The sequence below is a fragment of the Pipistrellus kuhlii genome, unplaced genomic scaffold (assembly GCF_014108245.1).
Source record: "Pipistrellus kuhlii isolate mPipKuh1 unplaced genomic scaffold, mPipKuh1.p scaffold_m20_p_3, whole genome shotgun sequence".
NCBI lineage: Eukaryota > Metazoa > Chordata > Mammalia > Chiroptera > Vespertilionidae > Pipistrellus > Pipistrellus kuhlii.
In genome coordinates this window covers 150,918,990-150,940,956 of record NW_023425529.1, presented here as the reverse complement: position 1 = coordinate 150,940,956, position 21,967 = coordinate 150,918,990, and the positions used below count along the sequence as shown (strand labels likewise).

Genomic DNA, 21,967 nt, shown 5'->3' with positions numbered 1-21,967 from the left:
GAATGCACTTTCTATAGTGATTTTATATTTAAATATAATAATTTGGACATAATGGGTTAAATAAATATATTCTTAAAACTAATTTTACCTGTTTCTTTTTTAAATGTGCTTACTAGAAAGTTTAAAACTACGTTTGTGGCTTGCATTATATTTCTCTAGGAAGTGCTCTCTATAATTTAGGTTTTATAGAGCTCATCTAACTTATAAATGTTTGATTTTTCTCTTGTCTGTAGACCCGAGAAGATGGCTAAGCTCCCAGTGATATTGGGCAATCTAGACATTACAATCGATAATGTTTCCTCAGACTTTCCCAGTAAGTGTAAGTTCTGTGTAATAAACAGACAAAATGTTGGTGGTTTTTGTTTTTTTTTTACTTCAATTTGTTTGTTTTTATTTTTTTCAGATTATGTCAATTCATCCTACATTCCCACAAAACAATTTGAAACCTGTACTAAAACTCCAATCATGTTTGAAGTAGAGGAATTTGTGCCCTGCCTACCAAAATACACTCAACCGTATACCACCTATAATAACCACCTTTATGTTTATCCCAAATACTTGAAATATGACAGTCAGAAGTCTTTTGCCAAGGTGAGTGTAAAGAAGGAGGTTTCATTTTTGGTGTCAAATTCTCTTGGGTTTTGGCTACTCCTGTTCTTTTATAAATATTCATATATCCTGGCTTTTTGTCCCCTTCTTTCCTTTTTCCTTTAAATATGCTGCAGGCCAGAAATATTGCTATTTGCATTGAATTCAAAGATTCAGATGAGGAAGACTCTCAGCCTTTGAAGGTTTGTTTTTTTATATATGTTCCCATTTTCCCATTTTCATAATGCAGTTACATGATATAGCACAACTAAAGGAATCTGGCACGTTTTAATTGACACAAACACAAAAATAACATGACATCACATCATATAACCACACATGCTGAACCTTACAGAATATGGAATAATTGAGTTATTATTCCTAATTTATTATTTCTGTTTTGTTATATATTTTAGGGATGAAAGGTTCTGATGTATGTTTAATACAGTAAACACATTGGGCACCTGCTATGAGCCAGGGATTGTATGGATGTTAAGAATTATATTAGTAACATTGATAATATAAATAGTAATAATAATAGATTGGCATTTATTAAGTGTTTGTTATAATAATAATAATAACAGTAGTATATTATTGATGCTTATTGAGTACTCATTATATTCTAAGCTCTGCTCTTAGAGCCTTTATAGTTACTAAACTCCTTTAATTCTCATAACAGTCTTTTGAGTTAGGTACTATGAATATCTGCATTTTTAAGATGAGGAGATTAATGCACAGACTTTAAATAAATGGCTTAGTGTCATACATTAGGGGAACTGGTATTCAAACACAGGCAGTCTGGCTCCAGAGCCCAAATTCTTTACTGAAACTGTATGAAAATGACTTTGCAAGAAGTGGAGGATTCAGAGTTGCAGAGAACAATGTAGTATAGTTTTTGCCCTTAAGAAATTTCGTAGTTTGGTGGGAAAAGACAGTTATGAAAAAAAGCTCCTTGCATACAGAAGGTACTGAAAGGGTTTATTTTACAAAACTGAATAATTAGAACGGAAAAATGCTGAAGGGACACAGAGGAAGGAGTTCACCATTTTCGGAAGGTTGCATGAGAGTTTGCTTGGGGCACTTAGAAGGGAAGATCCCTGGGACAGAAGGTTGCGTAAGCAGAGGCAGGGCAGTGGGAAAGGGAGCAGTGAGCAAGGTGTGATTCAGAGCCACAGCTCAGAGGGTGGGAGGCTCAGGGCAGGGCTGGGAAGGGAGCTGGAGGGTGAATTGGGCCCAGGATAAGGGGGCTTGTCCATCTGGAGTTTCACAGGCAGAAGTAAATCCATCAGAGCTGGTTAAGCTTATGCTGTGGGAGTGCTCTTTACAACACATCTGAGTTTGATTTCTTTCTCTAACAATTGAATGCTGGTGTTTCCCTCGCTAACTCTTATTTCAGTGCATTTATGGCAGACCCGGCGGGCCCGTGTTCACAAGAAGCGCCTTTGCTGCAGTTTTACACCATCATCAAAACCCAGAATTTTATGATGAGGTAAGATTTTCAAGGGAAAACTCAGTTTAACCCATTTTAAGGAAAACTCCAAGTTCTTTGCTTAGTAAAGCAAAAACTCAAGGGAAGCTGCATACTATACTGAAAGGACAGTGATAGAACTAAATGTTGAATTATTTATGTTACATAAATTTTTCTAATTAGAGAAGCAATGTATTTATTGTAAAAAATTAAAACTTGGAAAATGCAGATATTGTAGCAAAGAAAAAGTTAAAAATCCCTCCTCTGTCACTACCACAATTATTAATTCTGACATAGTTTCTATCAGATCCATACTTAAGTATAGCTACATCTGTTGGAACTTCCTTGTTGTTGGGTTTCCTAATGTAAAATTATATGTAGGTGGTTAAAAACTACTAATAAATTCTACTGGTAAATGTTCTACCCTGGTTTGTCACCATGCCTGGCTATGTTAAGTTAATGTAGTGGTTTCTCTCATGTGTTTTCCAATTCCTTCCAGAATTTAAATATTAACTCTTCTAGTTTTGGTCAGTCATGTCTTAGTCTGTTTGTGCTGTTTAATGAAATACCACAGGCTAAATGGCTTATAAATAGCAAATATTTATAGCTTACAGTCCTGGAGGCTGGAAGTCCAAGGGCAGAGTGCTGGCATGGTCAGTGTCGCAGATTCTCAGGGGTATCCTCGTACGGTGGAAAGGGCCCAGGCGCTCTGTGGGATCTCTTTTGTATGAGAGCATTCATCCCACATAGGTCACACTCATGACCTAGTCACCTCCAAAGGCCCCTGTTAATACCATCACCTTTGGGGTTAGAATTTCAACATGTGAATTTGGGAAGGACTTTTGGGGGAAGGGTTGGGGGGGCGGGTAGAGGAGAACACAAACATTCAGCCCATAACAGTATAACATTGCATTGAGGACCCATTTCTTCCTTAGCACAATTTACAGTCTCAGATTTCTTTGACTACAAACATTACTATTAGTTTGGAGACCAAATGGACCATTAGGCGTTGGGTGACACGTTGTGTGGCTGCTATCACCAAAACATTTTGTTGTTCTGGAATATTAGAGAAGTCGTTGCTTTGCTTTCCTTGCAGATTAAAATAGAGTTGCCCACCCAGCTACACGAAAAGCACCACTTGTTGTTCACATTTTTCCACGTCAGCTGTGATAATTCAAGCAAAGGAAGCACAAAGAAGAAGGATGTTGTTGAAACACAAGGTTTGAACTTTCATTATCCCTTTGATTTTTTTTTTTATATAACTTACAAATTCATTTCTTAGATTTTATTTTTCTATGCATTTGCATTCTTTCGCAAAGGAGTTTTTAGATGATGCTTGTGAAAGTAGCATGCCTGGTTTGTATATATAAGTTTCTATAAAAGGTAATTTTAAAGTTCTAATCCCAAAGCAATCAATGGACTACAGAGATTGTATTCAGGGTCTCTTCAATTTCTTAACCCTGAATGGTATTAACAGTTCTTGAAGATCGGGCAATTTAGTAAGATTGGCTTTCTTTCATCAGTTTTCGTACACTTACAGTGAATCTGTTTGTTCTTTGTTTCAACAGTTGGATATGCCTGGCTTCCTCTTCTGAAAGATGGAAGGGTGGTGACCAATGAGCAGCACGTTCCTGTCTCAGCCAATCTCCCACCTGGCTACCTTGGCTACCAGGAGCTTGGGATGGGCAGGGTATCGGAATTTAAGATTGATTTATCCCATTCCTTCAGAAAACATGAAAGATCAGCTAAAGACTTGGAGATACTGGATAAGGAAGAAAAGCTCTACGAACTAGCCATGATCAAATAAAGATGCATTCTTAGGGTCATGCAAATGATTAGAAATTATCTTCCAACATAATGTAATAAGTCCAGTAAGCAAACATCTCATCCACATGGAGCTCGTTCTGATTCATTAGTGCCTGAATTGTCTCAGATTCCTCCTGTTGGTTTGTGGGTTTTGCATTTTTTAAGCCATTTTAGATCATGTAGACTTCAGTTTTATAAGATGCTCAGAAAAGGTTTTTGTTTCCTTTCATTCTGAATGGCTTTTAATGTTTCTCTGCATTTTAAATAGAGCCAAATGTGGGCTCCTATTATGAACAGATAGTTAAAATATTCCAAAATAAGATTAAATCATATAACATTCAGTTATGGTTCCTAATCTGAACATGAGAAAAATGAAGGTTTCTGAAATTTAAAAAAAGGGCACAAACAAATATTGACCCTTTGGCTGTGCCAGGAGTACTTACTGTCCTATCCACTTTATCTGGTACCTTGTACCATCACCTTCAGAGTCCTGAGCTCAAGTTTGGTTAAGTCATTGGCGAAATAGGATGTTTTCCCTCTCAAATGGACACTAATCCTGACAGCTGCAACTCAACAGGAAAGATAATTTATAAAATCCAGGAAGAAGAGCATTGTCCTCGAGGAAAGAAAGTGAGTGGGAGTTAGTGTTGGTTTCATCCTGCTGTGAGCCAGGCATAGGCATGACTATCCAGTCACCAGAGCTGTTGGGGCTTCCGCACCTCATCAGGGCCCTCATTCAGGATGGTGATTGAAGCCAAGATCACTCATCTGTTGGGATTTTTTCCCCCCCATATTTTTCAGCATTGTGGTCCAGAAATTAAATGGGTGGATGGAAGCAAGCCCCTGCTGAAAGTTTCAACCCATCTGGTTTCTACGGTGTATACTCAGGTACGCGCTAGTCCGTTAAAATTAGCAGGGATTGCTCTGTGAATGAGTTGGTATAATTTTTTTGGCAAAACAAAAGTTTAATTGACATGTCCTATGGATTTATTTTTACTCTGTAAGTCCTCTTTGAAGAAAGTAAATAGAGATAAGGTGCTCATATGTACTGAAGTAAATGATAAATACAAAAGTAATCTTTTTAAAACTGTTTTCCTCTTTTGTTGGAGGATCTTTGGAAACATTTTTTAAAATTTGTTTTCATTTTTACCTCTTTGATATTTCATTTTATATGCTCAGTTTTTATAGTCTAAATGAAAAATGCATGCTGTAAGAAGCAAGTACTTCTATTTCTACAGCAGATATGCTAATAAACTTTCTTTTTTTCCTTCCCAGGATCAGCATTTGCATAATTTTTTCCAGTACTGTCAGAAAACTGAATCTGGAGCCCAAGCTCTAGGGAATGAACTTGTGAAGTACCTTAAGGTATCAGACGGCTTTCTTAGTGACCCTTTTATAATGAGTTGGGAGTTTATTGGGTTTTCTCTTTGGTGGTGTTCTTAGCTAGATACCCTCACACCAACAGCTTTTGTATGGTTTGAGATAGTGTCAAGAAGGGCACTCGAAGTTGTGCTCCCCTCACCTTCATCCTAGTCCCACACATATTTTTCTCAGGCCAGACCTAAAACATACTGTTCCCTGCATAGGAAACCCCTCGCTTACAGAGGCCACCCATGTTGAGTGCTCTCTGGTCTCACAGGGCAGAATCAGATACACAGAAGCAGTTACTATAGTCTCACCTTTAAGTAACTTCTGGTTCACTGTCAGAGATGACATAAGCTTCGAGACTGCATAGCAGGTGATTCAAAACAGATAATACATACCAGCAACCCCAGCTTTGCGCAGGGTCACGGAGACTTCTGCAGTTTTTGCACATGGGAGCAAGCGGGATTTGTCTAAAGGAGTGCCATCCAGAACAAGACTTTAGGGCAGTGTTTCCCAAAGTGTAGTACGCGTACCCCCAGGGGTACAGAAAGAGTTTGGTGGGGGTATGCGTTGCACCGGAGTTTGGTGGGGATATGCACTGCACCGTGCTTAGCTGCGCCTAATTCTACGTCCTCATGAGTACGAGGTGTACTCAGCGTTACGAAAATTATAGAAGGGGTACACATATGTCAAAAGTTTGGGAAACACTGCTCTAGGGGAACATTTTTTGTTTTTATTTAAAAATTTAATTTATTTTATTATTTTATTATTTTATTTTATTATTTTATTATTTTATTGTTTAAAGCAGTGGTTCTCATGCCAGAACCCTTTAATACAGTTCCTCATGGTTGGGGTTCACCACAATATGAGGAACTATATTAAAGGGTTATGGCATTAGAAAGATTGAGAACCACTGGTTTAATGTATTACAAATAGTAGTCCATATGTCTCCTTAGGGGAATATTTTTTAAAAGTAAAGTAGCTAAAAGGGCATTCTAGACATGGGAACAAGTTGTAAGAAAGGTGAGAAATGCAGTAGAAGTTTATTTGATTTAAGCAAATTGGACTAGGGATCCTGAAATCACAGAATCCCCTTTGGCTGCCTCAGAGACAGCCATGTGACTTGAAGAAGAACCTTGGCATTAGTTTCCTATTATTTCTGTAAGAAATTACCACAAATTGGTGGCCTATAAACAATACCATGTATTATCTTACACTTCTGTAGGTCAGAAGTCCAGTAGGAGCCTCAATGGGCTGAAATCAAGGTGTTATTAATAGCGAGTTTCCTTTCTGGAATCTAGGGTGAACCTGGGTTCTTACCCTTTTCGGTTTCCAAATGCTGCCTTCATTCCTTGGCTTGTGGTCACTTCGTCCATGTCAACGCCAACAAGTTGCACCGCTGACCATTCTTCCTTAGACACGTCTCCCCCGACTCGCCTCTTTTGCCTCCCTCTTCCACTTCTAAGGACCCCTGTGGTCACAGCAGGCCCACCTGATTAAATCAGGAGCATCCCCCTATCTTAAGGCCAGCTGGTTAGCATCCTTCATTCCCCTTGCCGTGTAACATATTCACAGACATGGACATCTTTGTCCCTTATCCTGCCTGCCACTCACTGCCTTCCTTTTGCTTTAGATGCACTTCTCCCAACCTTATCTGAACTGAGTGAAAATTGCTTAGTGTTGGTTTAATGTCAGAGGATAACTCGGACTTTGGTATTTCATATCTGTAGAGCCTGCACGCCATGGAAGGCCACGTGATGATTGCCTTCTTACCCACCATCCTAAACCAGCTGTTCCGTGTCCTCACCAGAGCAACTCATGAGGAAGTCGCCGTCAACGTGACACGGTGAGAGAGGGGTGAGGTGGACACTCCCCTCCCTTTCGGTCTATCCACATCTGGAGCACAGTCATACATATCCGGATGCATAGTGTGTGTTAAACATTATATTTAAGGCAGATGGAGAGATCTCATTTAATTCTTTGTTTCCTGTGGTGCCAATAGCATCGTCATTGTTCTACTGTGATAATAATGAAATGTTTCCATTTTCACATTACTATTCATTGCTTTATTCATTCCTGTGGTGTGTAGGGTCATTATTCATGTGGTTGCCCAGTGCCATGAGGAAGAATTGGAGAGCCACTTGAGGTCATATGTTAAGGTATGTAAAATAAACTGTTCCAATCACTTAAATCTGTGGCTCTCCAATTTTCCTTCTAAGAACTTATTTTTTTTTTTTAATCTAGTGATTTGGGTATATTTTGGGATGAAACTTAATACCTCTGCTTTCTTTTCTGTATCACATAGCCAGGAGTCCCACCTAGATGATGGGAAGTCCAAAGAGGGCAGCCTTTCATTTATTTACTTATCATTTTGTCAACTACATTTCTTCTTTTGTGGGTGCTGCACGTGATGTGGACATTTATAAAGAAGAGTATTAACTCACGCTTAGCGAGGCCTCTGGTATGGCTTCTTGTCTTCATTTTTCTCTTTTCCCATCTAAAATTTCCCAGGCCTCCATCTACGTGCTGGGATAAATAGCAACAGTTCTTCATTTATGGACAGTATTCAGTAAACATGGTGGCAGTGATTGTTCTAAACAGTTGCACACATTCCATTTAATCTTTGACAGTATGAATTATAGCTATGTGTCCATCTAAAAAGTGAAGTTTTGGTTGTTGAAGGAATCAGTTAGCAGTGTCATGTGACACATTTCCTGAAGTCCTTAGGAGGTGGAGCTACGGGCTGGAGGACCACTGGCCTGAGTCAGGTGATTCTCATATTTAGGTGGGTCCCCCAAAGACATCCTGAGCTCCCCCTTTCTGTCACATGACAACAACCCTTCCCACATTCCATTTCCACGCCTTCCTCTCCCACCCATGCCATTGTACCTGAGTCCCCGATCCTCATCCTCTGGAGCCTCCTCAGCTTTCAGCTCAGCTTGGAAAACCAGTGCATTAAAGCATCTTTCCCTTTTCTTCAAAGTACGCGTACAAGGCTGAGCCGTATATTGCCGCCGAATATAAGACAGTGCATGAAGAACTGGCCAAATCCATGACGGCAATTCTCAAGCCTTCTGCTGATTTTCTCACCAGCAATAAACTGCTTAAGGTATGTTGGGAGGCCATCATGGCTCTGCAGTATTGAAACTGATGAAAGAAACCTCAGACTCCTCAGCTAGATCAATTCGCTCTTTCTGTGTGCTGTTAGTGAGGATCACCACCTCCTAAAAAGCAGTGACAGAGTTAGTTCTTTGATACCTACATTGCCCCTTGTACTGGTGCTACTATGAAAGCTGCAAATTATTATTATACTCAAAGCTTCATGGCCTCTTTGGCATTAATAAATCATGTTTTAATAATTGGAAGACCATGAGTTAGAGATTTTACAGGCAAGTGTTAGCAGGTGAGACTCAGCCAAGGGGAATGGTTGCAAATCTAATAGAACAGAGCCTCTTTGTGGGTTGCTGAGCTTATGTACCTGTCCCTGGTGGGATGGAGTCACTTATTGTCAGACATGTGAAAACAAGAGAACACCTGCCAGAAACTGTGGTCCAATAATAACTTGCCAAGAGGTTCAGCCATGTGTTTTTGGTCATATTTGTTTTATGTCAGTGACTTTGCCAGCCTAAGACCGTGGTTGGCAAACTGCAGCTTGTGAGCCACATGCGGCTCTTTGGCCCCTTGCATGTGGCTCTTCCACAGAATACCACGGCGAGTCTATTTTGAAGAAGTGGCGTTAGAAGAAGTTTAAGTTAAAAAAAAAAAAGGCTCTCAAAAGCAATTTCAATCATTGTACGGTTGATATTTGGCTCTGTTGACTAGTGAGTTTGCTGACCACTGGCCTAAGAGAATAAAGGTCTCTTCCAGCTGGTTGTTTTGCTCACTGGAATCCTTTTTTTTTCTTTCAGTACTCCTGGTTTTTCTTTGATGTCTTGATAAAATCCATGGCTCAGCACTTGATAGAGAACTCCAAGGTGAAGGTATGTCGCTCCATCCTGTGATGGTTCCTAGAAAAAAGTATCTTTCATTGTGTTTATGGCTTACCGTACTGTTTTTCCAGTGATAAACCATTTTAGCTTTATAACAATCCTAATGTAGGCAGGGGGAGTATAAGTTTTACCCCTCATTTTACAGAAACTGAGGCCATGGTGCTTGAGTTACCTGCCCAAGGTCATGCTGCTGGTGAATGGAGGGAGCCAGGTTTGGAGACCACTCTGGCTCATGCCCATACTCCTCACACACTGTGTTATTAAATCCTAAGAAAAATGTGTCCTTTCCTTTGACTAGCTTAGATATCTCCCAGTTTGTTGAAAAGGGAATAGTAGTTTAAATATTCATTTAAAATGCATTTACCTGGTATTTCTTAAGTGTCTTGAACATCTTAGACATTTCTCAGGGATTTAGAAGCAGGTCTGGTGCTACTTCACGTCCTCTGTAGCCAATGAATGGACTCAGATAACTTAGTCACCCCCCCGGCCCACCTCTCCGTGGTGCCGTGTGTGTGCCTCTGGACTGTTGCCTGTCGAGGTATGACTGGTTGCTGCCTGTCTGAGCCCAGATGCATTTTTATAAAATTCCAAGGCAGTAAACGCAGGTGGCATGCTGTGGAGCTCCTGAAATGCACAGCCTTGCAGTTGCTATTGTGACTGTGAGTTCTTGCCACATCGTCGCATACAGAAGTGTGAGCTGGAGAGGTCTGGGTGAGAGCCAAAGGTGCTTGTGCAGGGAACCATTGTGGTGCCAGGCAAGTCTCTCTAAATAAATGTGGGGAGGAGGGCAGAGTCTCAGGCCTGGAGGGTCAGGATCTGGGCCATCTGGACTCCTGGAGGAAGCCTTGGGAAAGGCCGATAGGTTTTGTCAGGCTCCAGGTTGGTGGTTCAGACCGTAAAGCTGTAGTTTCCTCTAGTAGAGGCAGCGTGGGTGCCTGACCAGATGGTTTCCTTTTCATTCTAGCTTTAGCACACAGGGAGGTGCCAGATGGAGGTGGGCCCTGCCTTCCACCGAGTAACGCACCATCCGAATCATGCCAGGACAGCCCGCCAAGGGAAAACTCTAGCAGACTGTCTGCTTGGCAATGTGCTGCTGGTATACATGCATATATACATGTGCCTACACCCACGTGCACGTACACACACGTAGGCAGGTTATTTGAATATACTACCTTCCTCTTAAAAATGTTGTTGTAGAAAAAAATAAATACCGTAAATAAATATGTTGTCATAAGCAGGATGGGCTTTAGGCCTATTTCAGTTTGCTCGGGCTGCCATTCTAACTACCACAGCTTAAATGGTAGAAATTTGTTTTCTCACAATTCTGGAGGCTGAACGTCCAAGATCAAGATGTTTGTAGGTTTGGTTCCTTCTGAGTCCTCTCTCCTTGGCTTGTCGATGGTTTCCTGTGTATTAATACTGTCCTTCTTCTGTGTCCTAATCTCCTCCTTTCTTATAAGGACCCCAGCCATGTTGGATCAAGGCCACTTAATGACCTTGCTTTTAACTTAATTACCCTTTTCAAGACTCTGTCTCCAAATACCATCATATTCTGAGGTACAGAATATGAACATATGAGTTTTCAGGGGACACAGTTCAATCCATAACAAGGTCCCACTGGATATTTTATTATTTTTTTTGCTCTAAATCAGTATAATTACTTCAGAAAGATTGATGACTTGCTTATGTTTAAAAATATAACTGATTTGTTATATTTTGAGCTCTTTATTATACGCAGACTCAAGGGCTACGAAGTTAAATGTAGTGCGGTTTGTGCCCTCATGAATTTAGGTGGGAAAGTGTACAACTAGACCATGGGAGTGATGGTCAGGGAGATAATGAACAGTTTGGAAACACTCATAAGAAGTATATTTAAAATCAAGTATCCATGACCTCTTTCTGGGACCTGTGATGGGTTAGTAAAGGAACTCAATTGCATGTGCTCTTTACTCCAGAGCCCAAATTAAACCATGGACCTTTTTTTTTGGGGGGGGGGGGGGGGGTTGAGATCTGAGAGCTACCTCTGGTCCAACTCCTCCCTTGTCACAGAGGGTGAGATGGAAGTATAGACCCATGAAGTAACCTGCCCAGGGCTGCCCCACTGAGCAGAGCCAAGACCTGACTTATTCTGGAGTCAGAACCAGTCTTTCCCAGATGCTCTGCCATGTCCAGCCCCATAACCTAGTTCTCCGGGGCCTCTGGGATGTCGTTTGTTTTTGGAACTCTGTGGAACAAACCACTCAAATGTTACCAGGCACAGGCCTTTCCTGAAGTTAATTGTGTCTCGGTCCTAAAACAATATTCAGAGAGTTTTTAGAAGTAGCTTGTTTTAAAATTGTTATCCAGCTTAAAAAAGTAAACACTAGCATCCACAAGGAGAAAACGTAACTATAACATAATTTGCTATAAAAAGAGATCCCAAATGCCCACTTACCACCTGGAAGAATTGGACAGTTTTGCTTTGGAAGGCTCCCCTCTGACCTTCTCTTCATGTCACCCGGAAACCAGGCCACTTTTCCCCTAATTCACACATTGTTGATCTAGAAACTTTTCTCCCATTTTTTTTTTTTAAGCCTTCATTCAGTCTGCCTTATATTTTAGGACTAATGAGTTTTATGTGTTTGGAATCGTTATTTTTATACTTGCCTTATACTTCCATCTTAAGAATTGTATATCCTAGCCAAAACCGGTTTGGCTTAGTGGATAGAGCGTCGGCCTTGACCGGAATCGAACCTGAAAGATCTAAAATAAGCAATTTCTTTGCTAGACATGAGGATTTCATAGGTGGCATGTGCTTGGAATTTTAATAAGCGATTTTTGAATAGATTTCTGAGACCTACTAAGTTTGTAAACTCCGAACCCCACTGTGCCTCAATGGCAACATATTTTAGGTAGGTTTTATTTTCTATCATTTATATTTAGCACCTATAATTTCTGCAGACTCATTTTGCATTTCCTTTCCTCCCACGTTGATCCAGCAAATTGCTGGCATTCCACCAGTGTGCTTGGAAAACCTGGCATAGGATAGGATGGATATATGCCCTTTAGTGTTACTTATTTAACCTTCAACCATTTTCAGGCTTAATTGAGCGAGGAAAGAGCTTTCATTTGAAAAGTAGAAGGAGAATGGTATGGTTCGTGTTCTAAATGGACTGTTTGGACTTCCCCTAAGCCATAATTGTGAATCCTGTACCCAGGCGATAGCAGAATGTTTATGTCCGTGCTTTCATTCATGAATAACTGCTTTGAACAGTTGTTTGCTCTGTGCAGAGCATTAAGCAGAAATGCACGTGGATTAGAGGACACATCCTCAGCCTTGAAGCTGACATTGCCCTGGAGAATGAAGACATTCAGCTTGAAACAGTCAGAGGAGAGTGCAGGAAGGTGTATATGTGAGCTCCAGAATGACAGGAGATGGATGTGCAGATAGAAAGGGAATCTGACCTGGGCCTAGAAAGGCCAGGTTTAGAGAGAAGAGCACGAGCAGAGGCACAGGGAAGAGCTTGTGCCCAGGAAAGGCCCCTGTGCAGAGCTCAGGCTGAGAGCAGAGGGAAAGAGTGAAAAACAAGATCCACTCAAAATAACAGTGAGGTTATGGAGGGCTTTGAGGCAATGATTCGGTAAAGACCATAGAGAGGTATAGTAGGTTCTTGAGCAGAAATGACGAGATGAAAGAGCATATAAATGTCAGCAGTGAGGCTTGGAAACTTTTATATCAGTGAGTGTATCGTCCCCTTGGAGTTTAGCCTGTGGAACCGATTAACATACCTGTCATGTTAGCTCTCTAACTGCAATAATATGAAATGACATTTTAGGGTGATGCTGATGAAGATCCAGCATTGGAGGGATGAGGTGGGATTGAGGATAAGGATGGAAAGCATTATAAATAAATAAGGGAGAATATTAAAACAACTAATTATTTGATTCAGCAATTCTACTTAAAAGTATTTAGTGAAAAGAAATAAAAACATTCACAGAGACTCTGGCTAGGTAGCTCAGTCGATTAGAGCATTGTCCCCATAGACCAAGGTTGCAGGTTCAATCTCTGGTCAGGGCACACACAAGAATCAACCAATGAATGCATAAATATGTAGAAAAACAAACTGATGTTTCTCTCCCCCCCCCCTTCACTTCTCTCTCTAAAAATAAATAAATAAAACTTAAAAAAACATATTTACAGAGAGAACTGCATGTAAATGCTCATAGCAACTTAATACTCGTAATAGCCAAAAACTGGAAACAACTAAATGTCCATTAACTGGTGAATGGATAAACAAATAGCAGTAACTCCATACAATGGAATACTACCTAGTAATAAGAAAGAACAAACTACCGATTCTTGCAGCAACATGGATGAATCTCAAGAGCATTATGTTAAGTGCAGGAAGTCACTGTGATGATCACGCAGACTTCATGCAGTATGAATGAGCCCATTTTATGACATTCTAGGAAAAGAAACACTACAGGGACAGGAAAGAGAGCAGTGGTCTCCAGGGGCTGAGGTGGAGGGAAGGGATTCCGAGGGACATGAGGGAACTTTTGTGGTGAAAGAAATGTACTATATCTCAGTTGTGGTGGTGGTTACACAACTATATTCACTGGTCAAGACTTAGCAAACTGTATACCTTAAAACGGTGAATTTTAGTATACTGGTATGTAAATTAAACCTTACTAAGCCTGATTAAACAGAACATAGTAAAGTCAGGGTGTTGTTGTTTTTTTGGGGGGGCGGGGGGGCACTTAGATGTTACGTTTGAGAGCATACAAGAATGGAGCTTTTGAGAGAGATAATTAGGAATGGTTTACCAGGAAAGACAGGACATGATGTGTTATACTTGGGATATCTTAAGCTTCAGGGCCATGGATTCAGCCACGTGATAGCGATCTGAAATAACAGTAACCTAAGAAAAAAGTTTTTATTTCTTCCACATCGAAGTCCACGCTAGAAATAGGGGTTCTGTTCCACAAAGTGTATCAGAGTTTCCCACATTCTAGATTTGGCTGACGGTAATGTCACCGTTCTCTGTGACATGGTAATGTGCCCCTGTCTTTCCTGTGAACTTGTAATATCTGGAGCCTCAGCCCCATGCAGCTTTGATTTGCTTTTTTGCCAGGGATGCTTCATGCACTACTGCATCACACCAGGAGGTGTATAAGATCTGGTTGTCCCGCTTTTAGTTAGGACCATATTGACTAACACAGCGGCTTTTCAGCAAGCAATACCTGACTGTTTGATTATGGTCGATCTGGATTTGACTCTTTGTTAGGTTGATATAATAATTGTGTGACTGAAGACACATTTGCTTAACCTGACCCTCTGTGAAATAAGGTTTAAACTCATGATGGATCTTATAATAATTCAATGGAAAGTACATAAAAATGTTTTGTGCAGTTACTGACATGTCAAAGGTTTATAGCGAGTGGTAGCTAATTGTTGAATGGTTTGAGTGTAATCTCTTAGGTAAGCATTCTTGGTGGGGAAAAATTAGAATTTAAAATTAATTTGAAGAGGACTGAAGCTTAAACCTAATGTGGTGTTTTCTGAAGGGCTCTGAGAGGTACAGGCTAGAATCACCCTAAGTACTGGGTAAAAGCTCAGGTCCTGATCAGCGTCTGGCTGCAGGCACATCTCCACGTTTCTGTCAACATCTCCAGGCGGGCCTTTATCACGCCCCAGTCTGAAACCTCAGGTCTAATCCACAGAGATCCTTTGAAGGATTAGAATACTTGTACAGTGCCTTGAGAGAAGAAAGAATAACTCATTTTATCTAATTTCAGGTAAATAAGATTAGAATGCTGTATTATCTAAGTGGATTCATGGAGGGGATATTTCCCCCAAAGGGTTGCAACTTAAAAACTAATAAGTGCTCGCTCTAAATTCTTTCCAGGTATTGCGAAACCAGAGATTTCCTGCATCCTATCATCATGCAGTGGAAACCGTTGTGAATATGCTGATGCCACATATCACTCAGAAATTTCGAGATAACCCAGAAGCATCCAAGAATGCGAATCATAGCCTGGCTGTCTTCATCAAGGTGGGGAGCGCCAGGCGAGGGGGTGCCTGCTAAGTGACTGGGATGTCCTTTCTGGAGGAGTAACCAGTGTGTAGTAGTCCACAGTTAGTTGCTCAGTCAGGGTCAATGGCATGTTTGTATGCTGAAGGATAGACGTATTAACAGTAAAGACAGATTAGAACCCAAACTCAACTTTCCAAAAAGTTTGGGCCTAAATGCTTAACGTTATGGGTTGTTTTGTCCACAGAGATGTTTCACCTTCATGGACCGGGGCTTTGTCTTTAAGCAGATCAACAACTACACCAGCTGCTTTGCTCCTGGAGACCCGAAGGTAGTGTGTGTGCTACACCCTGTTCTTTTTTTCTCGCTGACTCACTTCCAGAGACTCGCCTATTTCTCTTGGTTCACATCAGAATTTTCTTTCAGTCCCAGAGGCACGACTCACTCCCCTCTTGAAGATACTAACTAGTACTCGTTTGCATTAATGTTTGAGATATTAGGGACATGGGAACTCCAAATATGAAATAAAGATATCTATTTGATTTTCTCATAAACACCTGGAATGACTTCTCAACTGCAAAACTGAAAGTATGCGTGTTGCGAGTCACAGTTTATTTAGCAAGGTAATAGAAGTGGCCTCGGCCTTTCCCTCACTCAGCTTTTTTATTGTATTCAGTCTGTGTCTATAACTGTAAACTGACTGAAATGCTATTTTAGTAGGAGGAACATAAATCATAAATGCCCTAAAAGTCGGTGGAGAACATCATTTAATGAAATGTGTTCTCAATTTTCAAACAAATCTCTGCAGTCATTCTGAAATCTAAAATAGCACAGAGCTTGCTGTTCCAAGAAGGTCAAGAAGCTAAAGACTGGGTCTGTTATTCTTACAGGTTTTTTAGGATGCTGGATAAAGTATCCAGTGAGGTATTAACTTAGGACTAAACATATATTTTTTCCCTGCAGACCCTCTTTGAATACAAGTTTGAGTTTCTCCGTGTGGTGTGCAATCATGAACACTATATCCCATTGAATTTACCAATGCCCTTTGGAAAAGGCAGGATTCAAAGATACCAAGGTAATCTTACCTGTATATTTATTTATTTTTCACTATGAGAATCATTTATTTTTAATATGATGAGAGAATTGAATCCAACATGACATTAGAATTTAAAAAAGTATTTTTTTCTAGCTAAATTCCCATTTTTTAAATATTGGTAAAATTTTCTATGGGAACTTACTCTTCCACAAATTTACTAGACTACAGATCATGGTAACTCTTTTTCATTGAGACATTCCTTTGCTTAAACACTAGAAATCCATTTTACTCACTGCAGTTTATTTTTATTTGTTTCACTTGTCCTTTTTTCTCATGAATTAGCTTTTCTTTCACCAGCTGTGGAGTCAAATGACATTCCTGTAGGTAGGTGTGGGGTGTGACGCTTGCTGTCTTGCATTTTCCTCCTTTAATAGATAAAGAATGCAAGTGGTTGCTGAAATGCTTGCACAGGCTGTTCATCCAGGCATTTCTCATACACTTCGGTCAGTTCTTAAACTCATGGTAAACCATGAACGTCTTCTCACTGTCGCTAAGACATTGCTGTAACATCCCAGGGAGGCATCTTGCTTTTTTGTTCCTGGGTCCTCTGGGGGGTTTCTTTAAGAAGTCAAACAAAGAGCTTGCTCACTCCAAAAGTGTATTATCCCATCGTTTTCACAGACCTTGTCCTTAGTGGTGGCAGTAGCCGAAGTCACAAGCCACATGGCTTTCCACATGCTTTTACGTTTGCATGTTGGGTCTGTACTCACTTTCCTGTATCCTCTTTCAGTTCAGCTCACATTGATTTCTTTATCTTCATTGAGTAAATCAATGCAGCCTGCCAGGTCTGTGGGGGGATCTTGACTGGGTTCGGTGCCTGTATGTGCTCAGGGTTATTTATGCTAAAGGAAAGAAGAAAGTAGAAGGATGCCACCAAGCTATTAATAACACCTAAATGGACTGACTCTGAAATTCAGAGAGGAATACACAAAGGCATTCATTCAGAGACATAAATATCTTCCCCCCAAACAGACTCGGGCTGATTTCGAAGGAATGAGAAGAGGGATTGTGTCCCTAGAGTTGGCCACTCAGGGGTTCACCAAATGTTTACCCAGCACCAACTATGTTTAGCCTCAGGATAGAGTTGTGGACAAGCGTCCATGTAAAAATGTCTGAACCTGTGAAGAATTTTTGTAAGATTTTATTTGAACCAAACTGATGACCATTGCCAGAAAGCAGGACCGCAAACACTTCTTGGAATGGAAGTCAGCAGCTTCCTTTATGCATTTTGAATTATTAAGAAGGGAACCTAAAGAAGATTCCGTGAAGGTGGGAGAAAGCAAGGTGGGGATGAGACTATAGGACAGTTAACAAGAATCTGTGCTTTTTTGAGGGTAGTTACTCTTATTGTGAAGGAATGTAATCTAGATGCACAACAAACAATTGGTCTTGCTTAGGATAAAGATAAACCTTTTAATAAGATAGTGATATGCCCAGGGTATCACTACCCACCATGACCTGCCCAGTTGGGAATTTGTGATCAGATCACCATGTGAGGTTACTTTCCGTAGAACCCCTTTTTCATCCACACGAGGATGATATTCCCTGGCTGTTTTACCTAAGGAAGATTTATATAGAGAATGTTAGAGAGTGATAATTGCTAAGGAGAGAAAAACAATGCAAGAAAAGGGGGTGTGAAACAGGTTGACATTTGGGATAGGGTGACCAGGAAATGGTAATCTGATGAAAGTGAGGGGGCCGTGCAGACCCCTGGGGAAAACATGCTGGGCCGAGGTAGCAGCCAGTTACTTAGCATCCCACCCCGCCAGCTGTCTGGTCTCACTTCCCACTTGTCCCATATTTCAGACACACTTGCTACTCCCAGCTCCTCAACCGTGACATGCCTACTACCCCCGACAAGCCCTCCACCTCAAATAGCCACCTCCCTGAGGGAGTCCTCATCGTCCTCCCCAGTCACTCAGCACCCCCTACATGGTGCCTGCCAGGTCCCCTCCTCACCCCCTCCCAGCATCCCAACTGTGATTAATGACTCTCCATCCTGCACTTCAAGCCTCCTCACACCCTCCCTCACCTCACAGTCTGTTGCCAGCCCCCCTGGACTTGAGGACCGTGACTGTTTTTTTCCTTTCCCCTGTCAGGATGCTGAGGAAAGCTCTTTAGACCCAGTGGTTGGTATTCTGATGCCTGCCTCTCACTCTGGCCCAGCAGGTCCAATTGCTTATCCTGCAGAACTGAGCAAAGTGGAAACCCTTCAATGAGTGGAGACCACTCAGCAGATGGGCACAGACTCATAGTGGAATGCTGGGTATTTGGTGACAAGAGCGACTGCCCAGGCAGATAGGTGTGGGTCACCTATCGGTAGTTTACCTTACATTGACAGGAATGGGTGTTTTTTCTTTCTCCCCTTTCTCACAGCCTCATGCTCACGTGTACACACACACACACAAACGCATGCACGCATGCACACACAAACAACCTATAGATTTCTTCTAAGAGGTTTATGTGAATGTAAGCTGGGAGCTGTCATTTGGATATATGGGGCTTAATGTAAAGAGTGGACATGATTACTCTGGAAAGACAAGCAATCTTTCTCTTGCTTCTGCTAAAGGGTTTCCTAGGGCTTGGGTTAGTATTAATATTTTGGATAGGTTTTAGGTTTAGGAGTAACTCATATGAACTAAAGTCAAAGACGGGGTCAATAGATTTTCCTCTAATAATGGATTAAGGATGAGAATTAAAATCCCACTGCAGCTTACTGAAAAGGTGTGTGTCAGCTTCTGAGTGATGCTTGGCTGCTTTTATTTGCCCTCTCTGAGCAGATTTCACTTTGCTTCTGTCTCTGTTCCAGACCAGCTTTAGTGTTGTCATTTAGCCTGCTGATGATTTATGAGTCTGGGCTGGTGTTTTGTCCCTTTTGTTTTAGTTTATTCACCTCTAAAGGTGCAGAAGTATTAAGAATATATTTTTTAAATCCTGCATTAAGTAAGTTTTTCATTTAGTGATTGTAAAATATATAGGTTATATACTAACTTGTTCATTTTAAACACATTGGATTTTAATGGGCATATATAGGCATTAATGCTTAGGGAATGGGTAAATAAACTCATTTATCATTCAGTAAAGAACATTTAAATAAACCATATATATTTATTCTTTCTTTAATTACATGTTTGTTATCCATAGACCACTCTTGTGTAATACTATCAATTGGCATAATAACTTGTTTACCTTATGTCAGTAACAAAATTATATTTGTAACTTAATATATGTTGTTCTATATGATAAAAATTGGCACTAAAGCTATTCGCTTACTGAATTATATAGATGTCATATGCTTGGAAATAAAAATCCAGTGCAATTGTCTGTATTTAAATTTTGTTTTCGTTTAAGAGCCCTGGGTGTTGGGGAGTAGAGCAGTGATTTAGACAATCCAGCTTTTCCCATTGGAAGCCACACCCAGACTGGGCTGAGTGTAGAGGGTGGGGTTTGATTTTTATTTGATTCAAAGAGCAGCACATTCTCGCTAACTAAAGCAGCTTCTGTCCTCATTTCAGATCTCCAGCTCGACTACGCACTGACCGATGAGTTCTGCAGAAACCACTTCTTGGTGGGCCTGTTGCTGAGGGAGGTGGGGGCCGCCCTCCAGGAGTTCCGGGAGGTCCGGCTGATCGCCATCGGCGTGCTCAAGAACCTGCTGATAAAGCATTCATTTGATGACAGATACGCTTCCAGGGTGAGCGGTTCCCGGAGGAAGAAAACATAAGTTGATAAATGCCCTGTATGTGAAGTCCTATAAAAAAAAAGTAACCAGTTATATAATAAAATCAGTGCCACAGCATTAAGCCTTTTCCCTGTAGGTGCAGTACAATGTCCTGGCGGCCTTTAGTGCCGGCTCAGACCTGGGGGTGTTAAACGTGTGCCGTGTGTCTTTGTTTCAGAGCCATCAAGCACGGATAGCCACTCTCTACCTGCCTCTGTTTGGTCTGCTGATTGAAAACGTCCAGCGAATCAACGTGAGAGAGGTGTCTCCGTTCCCCGTGAACCCTGGCAGTGTACGTAAGCATAGTCACATAGGCACAGCCGGCAGCTGTGTCCTGTGGCTTCCCTGACAGAGTGCCACCAACTGGGTGGCCCCAAACAACAGAAATTTACTCTCTCACAGTCAGGAGGCCATACGTCCAAAATCACAGTATCAGCAAGGGTGGTTCCTGTGGAGACTCTCTGGGTGGAGAGTCTGTGCCCTGCCTCCCTTTTAGCGTCTGCTGGTTCCTGAAATCCTCGTGGCCTTTTGCTTTGTGGCCTCATCATTCTGGTCTCAGCCCCCATCTTTCCGTGACCTTCTCCCTGGTGTGTCTGAGCCTCTGGTGCCAGGTGTCCTCTCCTTTTCTTACAAGAACACTATTTCAGGACCTCATCTCGCCTTAAATAGTAATTACACTTCCAAATAAGATCACAGTCCAAGGTTCTGGATAGATAGGAACTTGGGAGTGACCCAGTTCAACCCAGTACATACCTGTTCTCTCTTTTTGCCACTAAAACAATAATAATGCACAGTACTTAGTTCTTACAGCCCTGATATCTTGTAAAAACATCAGGATCTTTTTTTGTGTTGTCAACAAATCTTTATAGAGGAGGGAGGTTAAAAAAAAGAAAAGGCATAGTTTGAACCCGTGTGGTATGAAAGCTCAGGGCTAGTCCAGTTCTGATTGTAACATACAAGGCAGTCTTTGAAAAGCCACCTCTTTGGGCTAAAGTCTCTGTCCACAAAATCAGAAAGTCAAGCCGGATGTCAGAGAGCCAGGCCCCACTGTCCAGAACTGACCACCTTAATTTATATTATCTTTGTCTATTTGTTTAAAAGTGTTAATTTATCATTTTAAATCTGTAGATTGGAGATTAAGTTGACTGAAGGGTGATCCCAGAAATTATCTCAAAACTTCTTCATTGGAAACCACCTGCCATTCATTTGGGCAGAGTTCAGCAATTTCCTTTTCCTCTTCATTCTGGACCCGTGAACCAGCTCAGATGTTAATCTTGCCACTTTGCCATCTAGTGTACACTTGGGCAGTTTCTTTTGCTCTTTCTGTCCCTTTTCCCCAAATAGTGGTACATTGTTGCATTTTTTTTACTCCTCACCTCCGAATACATTTCAATAATGATGCCCTGGGAAGAGCCGTACTTATAGAATGTTTTTTGTAATTCGGAAGGGCTTCAGCTTCCACTGTCCTCACATAAACTGCACCACGCTATCACCCTATCTATACAAACTATATTTCACAGGTGCACTCTCTAAACCATTGCTAATTGGAATAAGTAATTTGGAGCATAATGCTACCCTTTCTGTAATGCTTCAGTCCTGAGAAAAAGGAACACGGGTCTCTCCGTGGCTTGGAGACAGTAAAATCCCTGGGTGACCTCACTTCAGCGTTAACATCGTTTCTCCCATAAGGATGCACCTGCAGCTGCGAGCTTGCAGAAGCGTCTCGCTGGTGCTTCTGTTCATCCCTGTTCTCATGTGGGAGGGTTTCCAACAATGAGAGAAAGACCAGTGTTCCCGTTGGAAAGAGCACACGAGGCTTTTTCTGAAGGAAAGAAGGTACCAAATAATGCAAAGAACTTTTAGGCGTCAGAGCTCTCTGGAACACGGGGAAGGTGCCAGACCTTCTGGGGAGAGAAATGA

At 41.3% G+C, this 21,967-nt stretch overlaps 1 protein-coding gene across 34 annotated transcripts in view; it reads left to right on the top strand.

Annotated features, from left to right (window-relative positions):
* The window catches only part of DOCK9 (dedicator of cytokinesis 9), a 244,954-nt gene that overhangs the window by 169,321 nt on the left and 53,666 nt on the right, over nt 1–21,967 (top strand). For 21 of the 34 annotated variants that reach the window (XM_036458435.2, XM_036458431.2, XM_036458438.2 and 18 more), the window contains exons 16-32: nt 234–313; nt 404–591; nt 726–791; nt 1,985–2,077; nt 3,153–3,276; nt 3,625–3,746; nt 4,664–4,750; nt 5,138–5,227; nt 6,958–7,073; nt 7,317–7,386; nt 8,211–8,336; nt 9,136–9,207; nt 15,105–15,251; nt 15,478–15,561; nt 16,194–16,305; nt 19,842–20,020; nt 20,226–20,339. In XM_036458435.2, the coding sequence (XP_036314328.1) occupies nt 234–313; nt 404–591; nt 726–791; nt 1,985–2,077; nt 3,153–3,276; nt 3,625–3,746; nt 4,664–4,750; nt 5,138–5,227; nt 6,958–7,073; nt 7,317–7,386; nt 8,211–8,336; nt 9,136–9,207; nt 15,105–15,251; nt 15,478–15,561; nt 16,194–16,305; nt 19,842–20,020; nt 20,226–20,339 (1,870 nt within the window). Of the gene's footprint in view, nt 1–233; nt 314–403; nt 592–725; nt 792–1,984; nt 2,078–3,152; nt 3,277–3,624; nt 3,747–4,663; nt 4,751–5,137; nt 5,228–6,957; nt 7,074–7,316; nt 7,387–8,210; nt 8,337–9,135; nt 9,208–15,104; nt 15,252–15,477; nt 15,562–16,193; nt 16,306–16,608; nt 16,651–19,841; nt 20,021–20,225; nt 20,340–21,967 lie in introns of all 34 variants that reach the window. The other 13 variants (XM_045588757.1, XM_045588755.1, XM_045588762.1 and 10 more) reach the window with 1 other exon arrangement.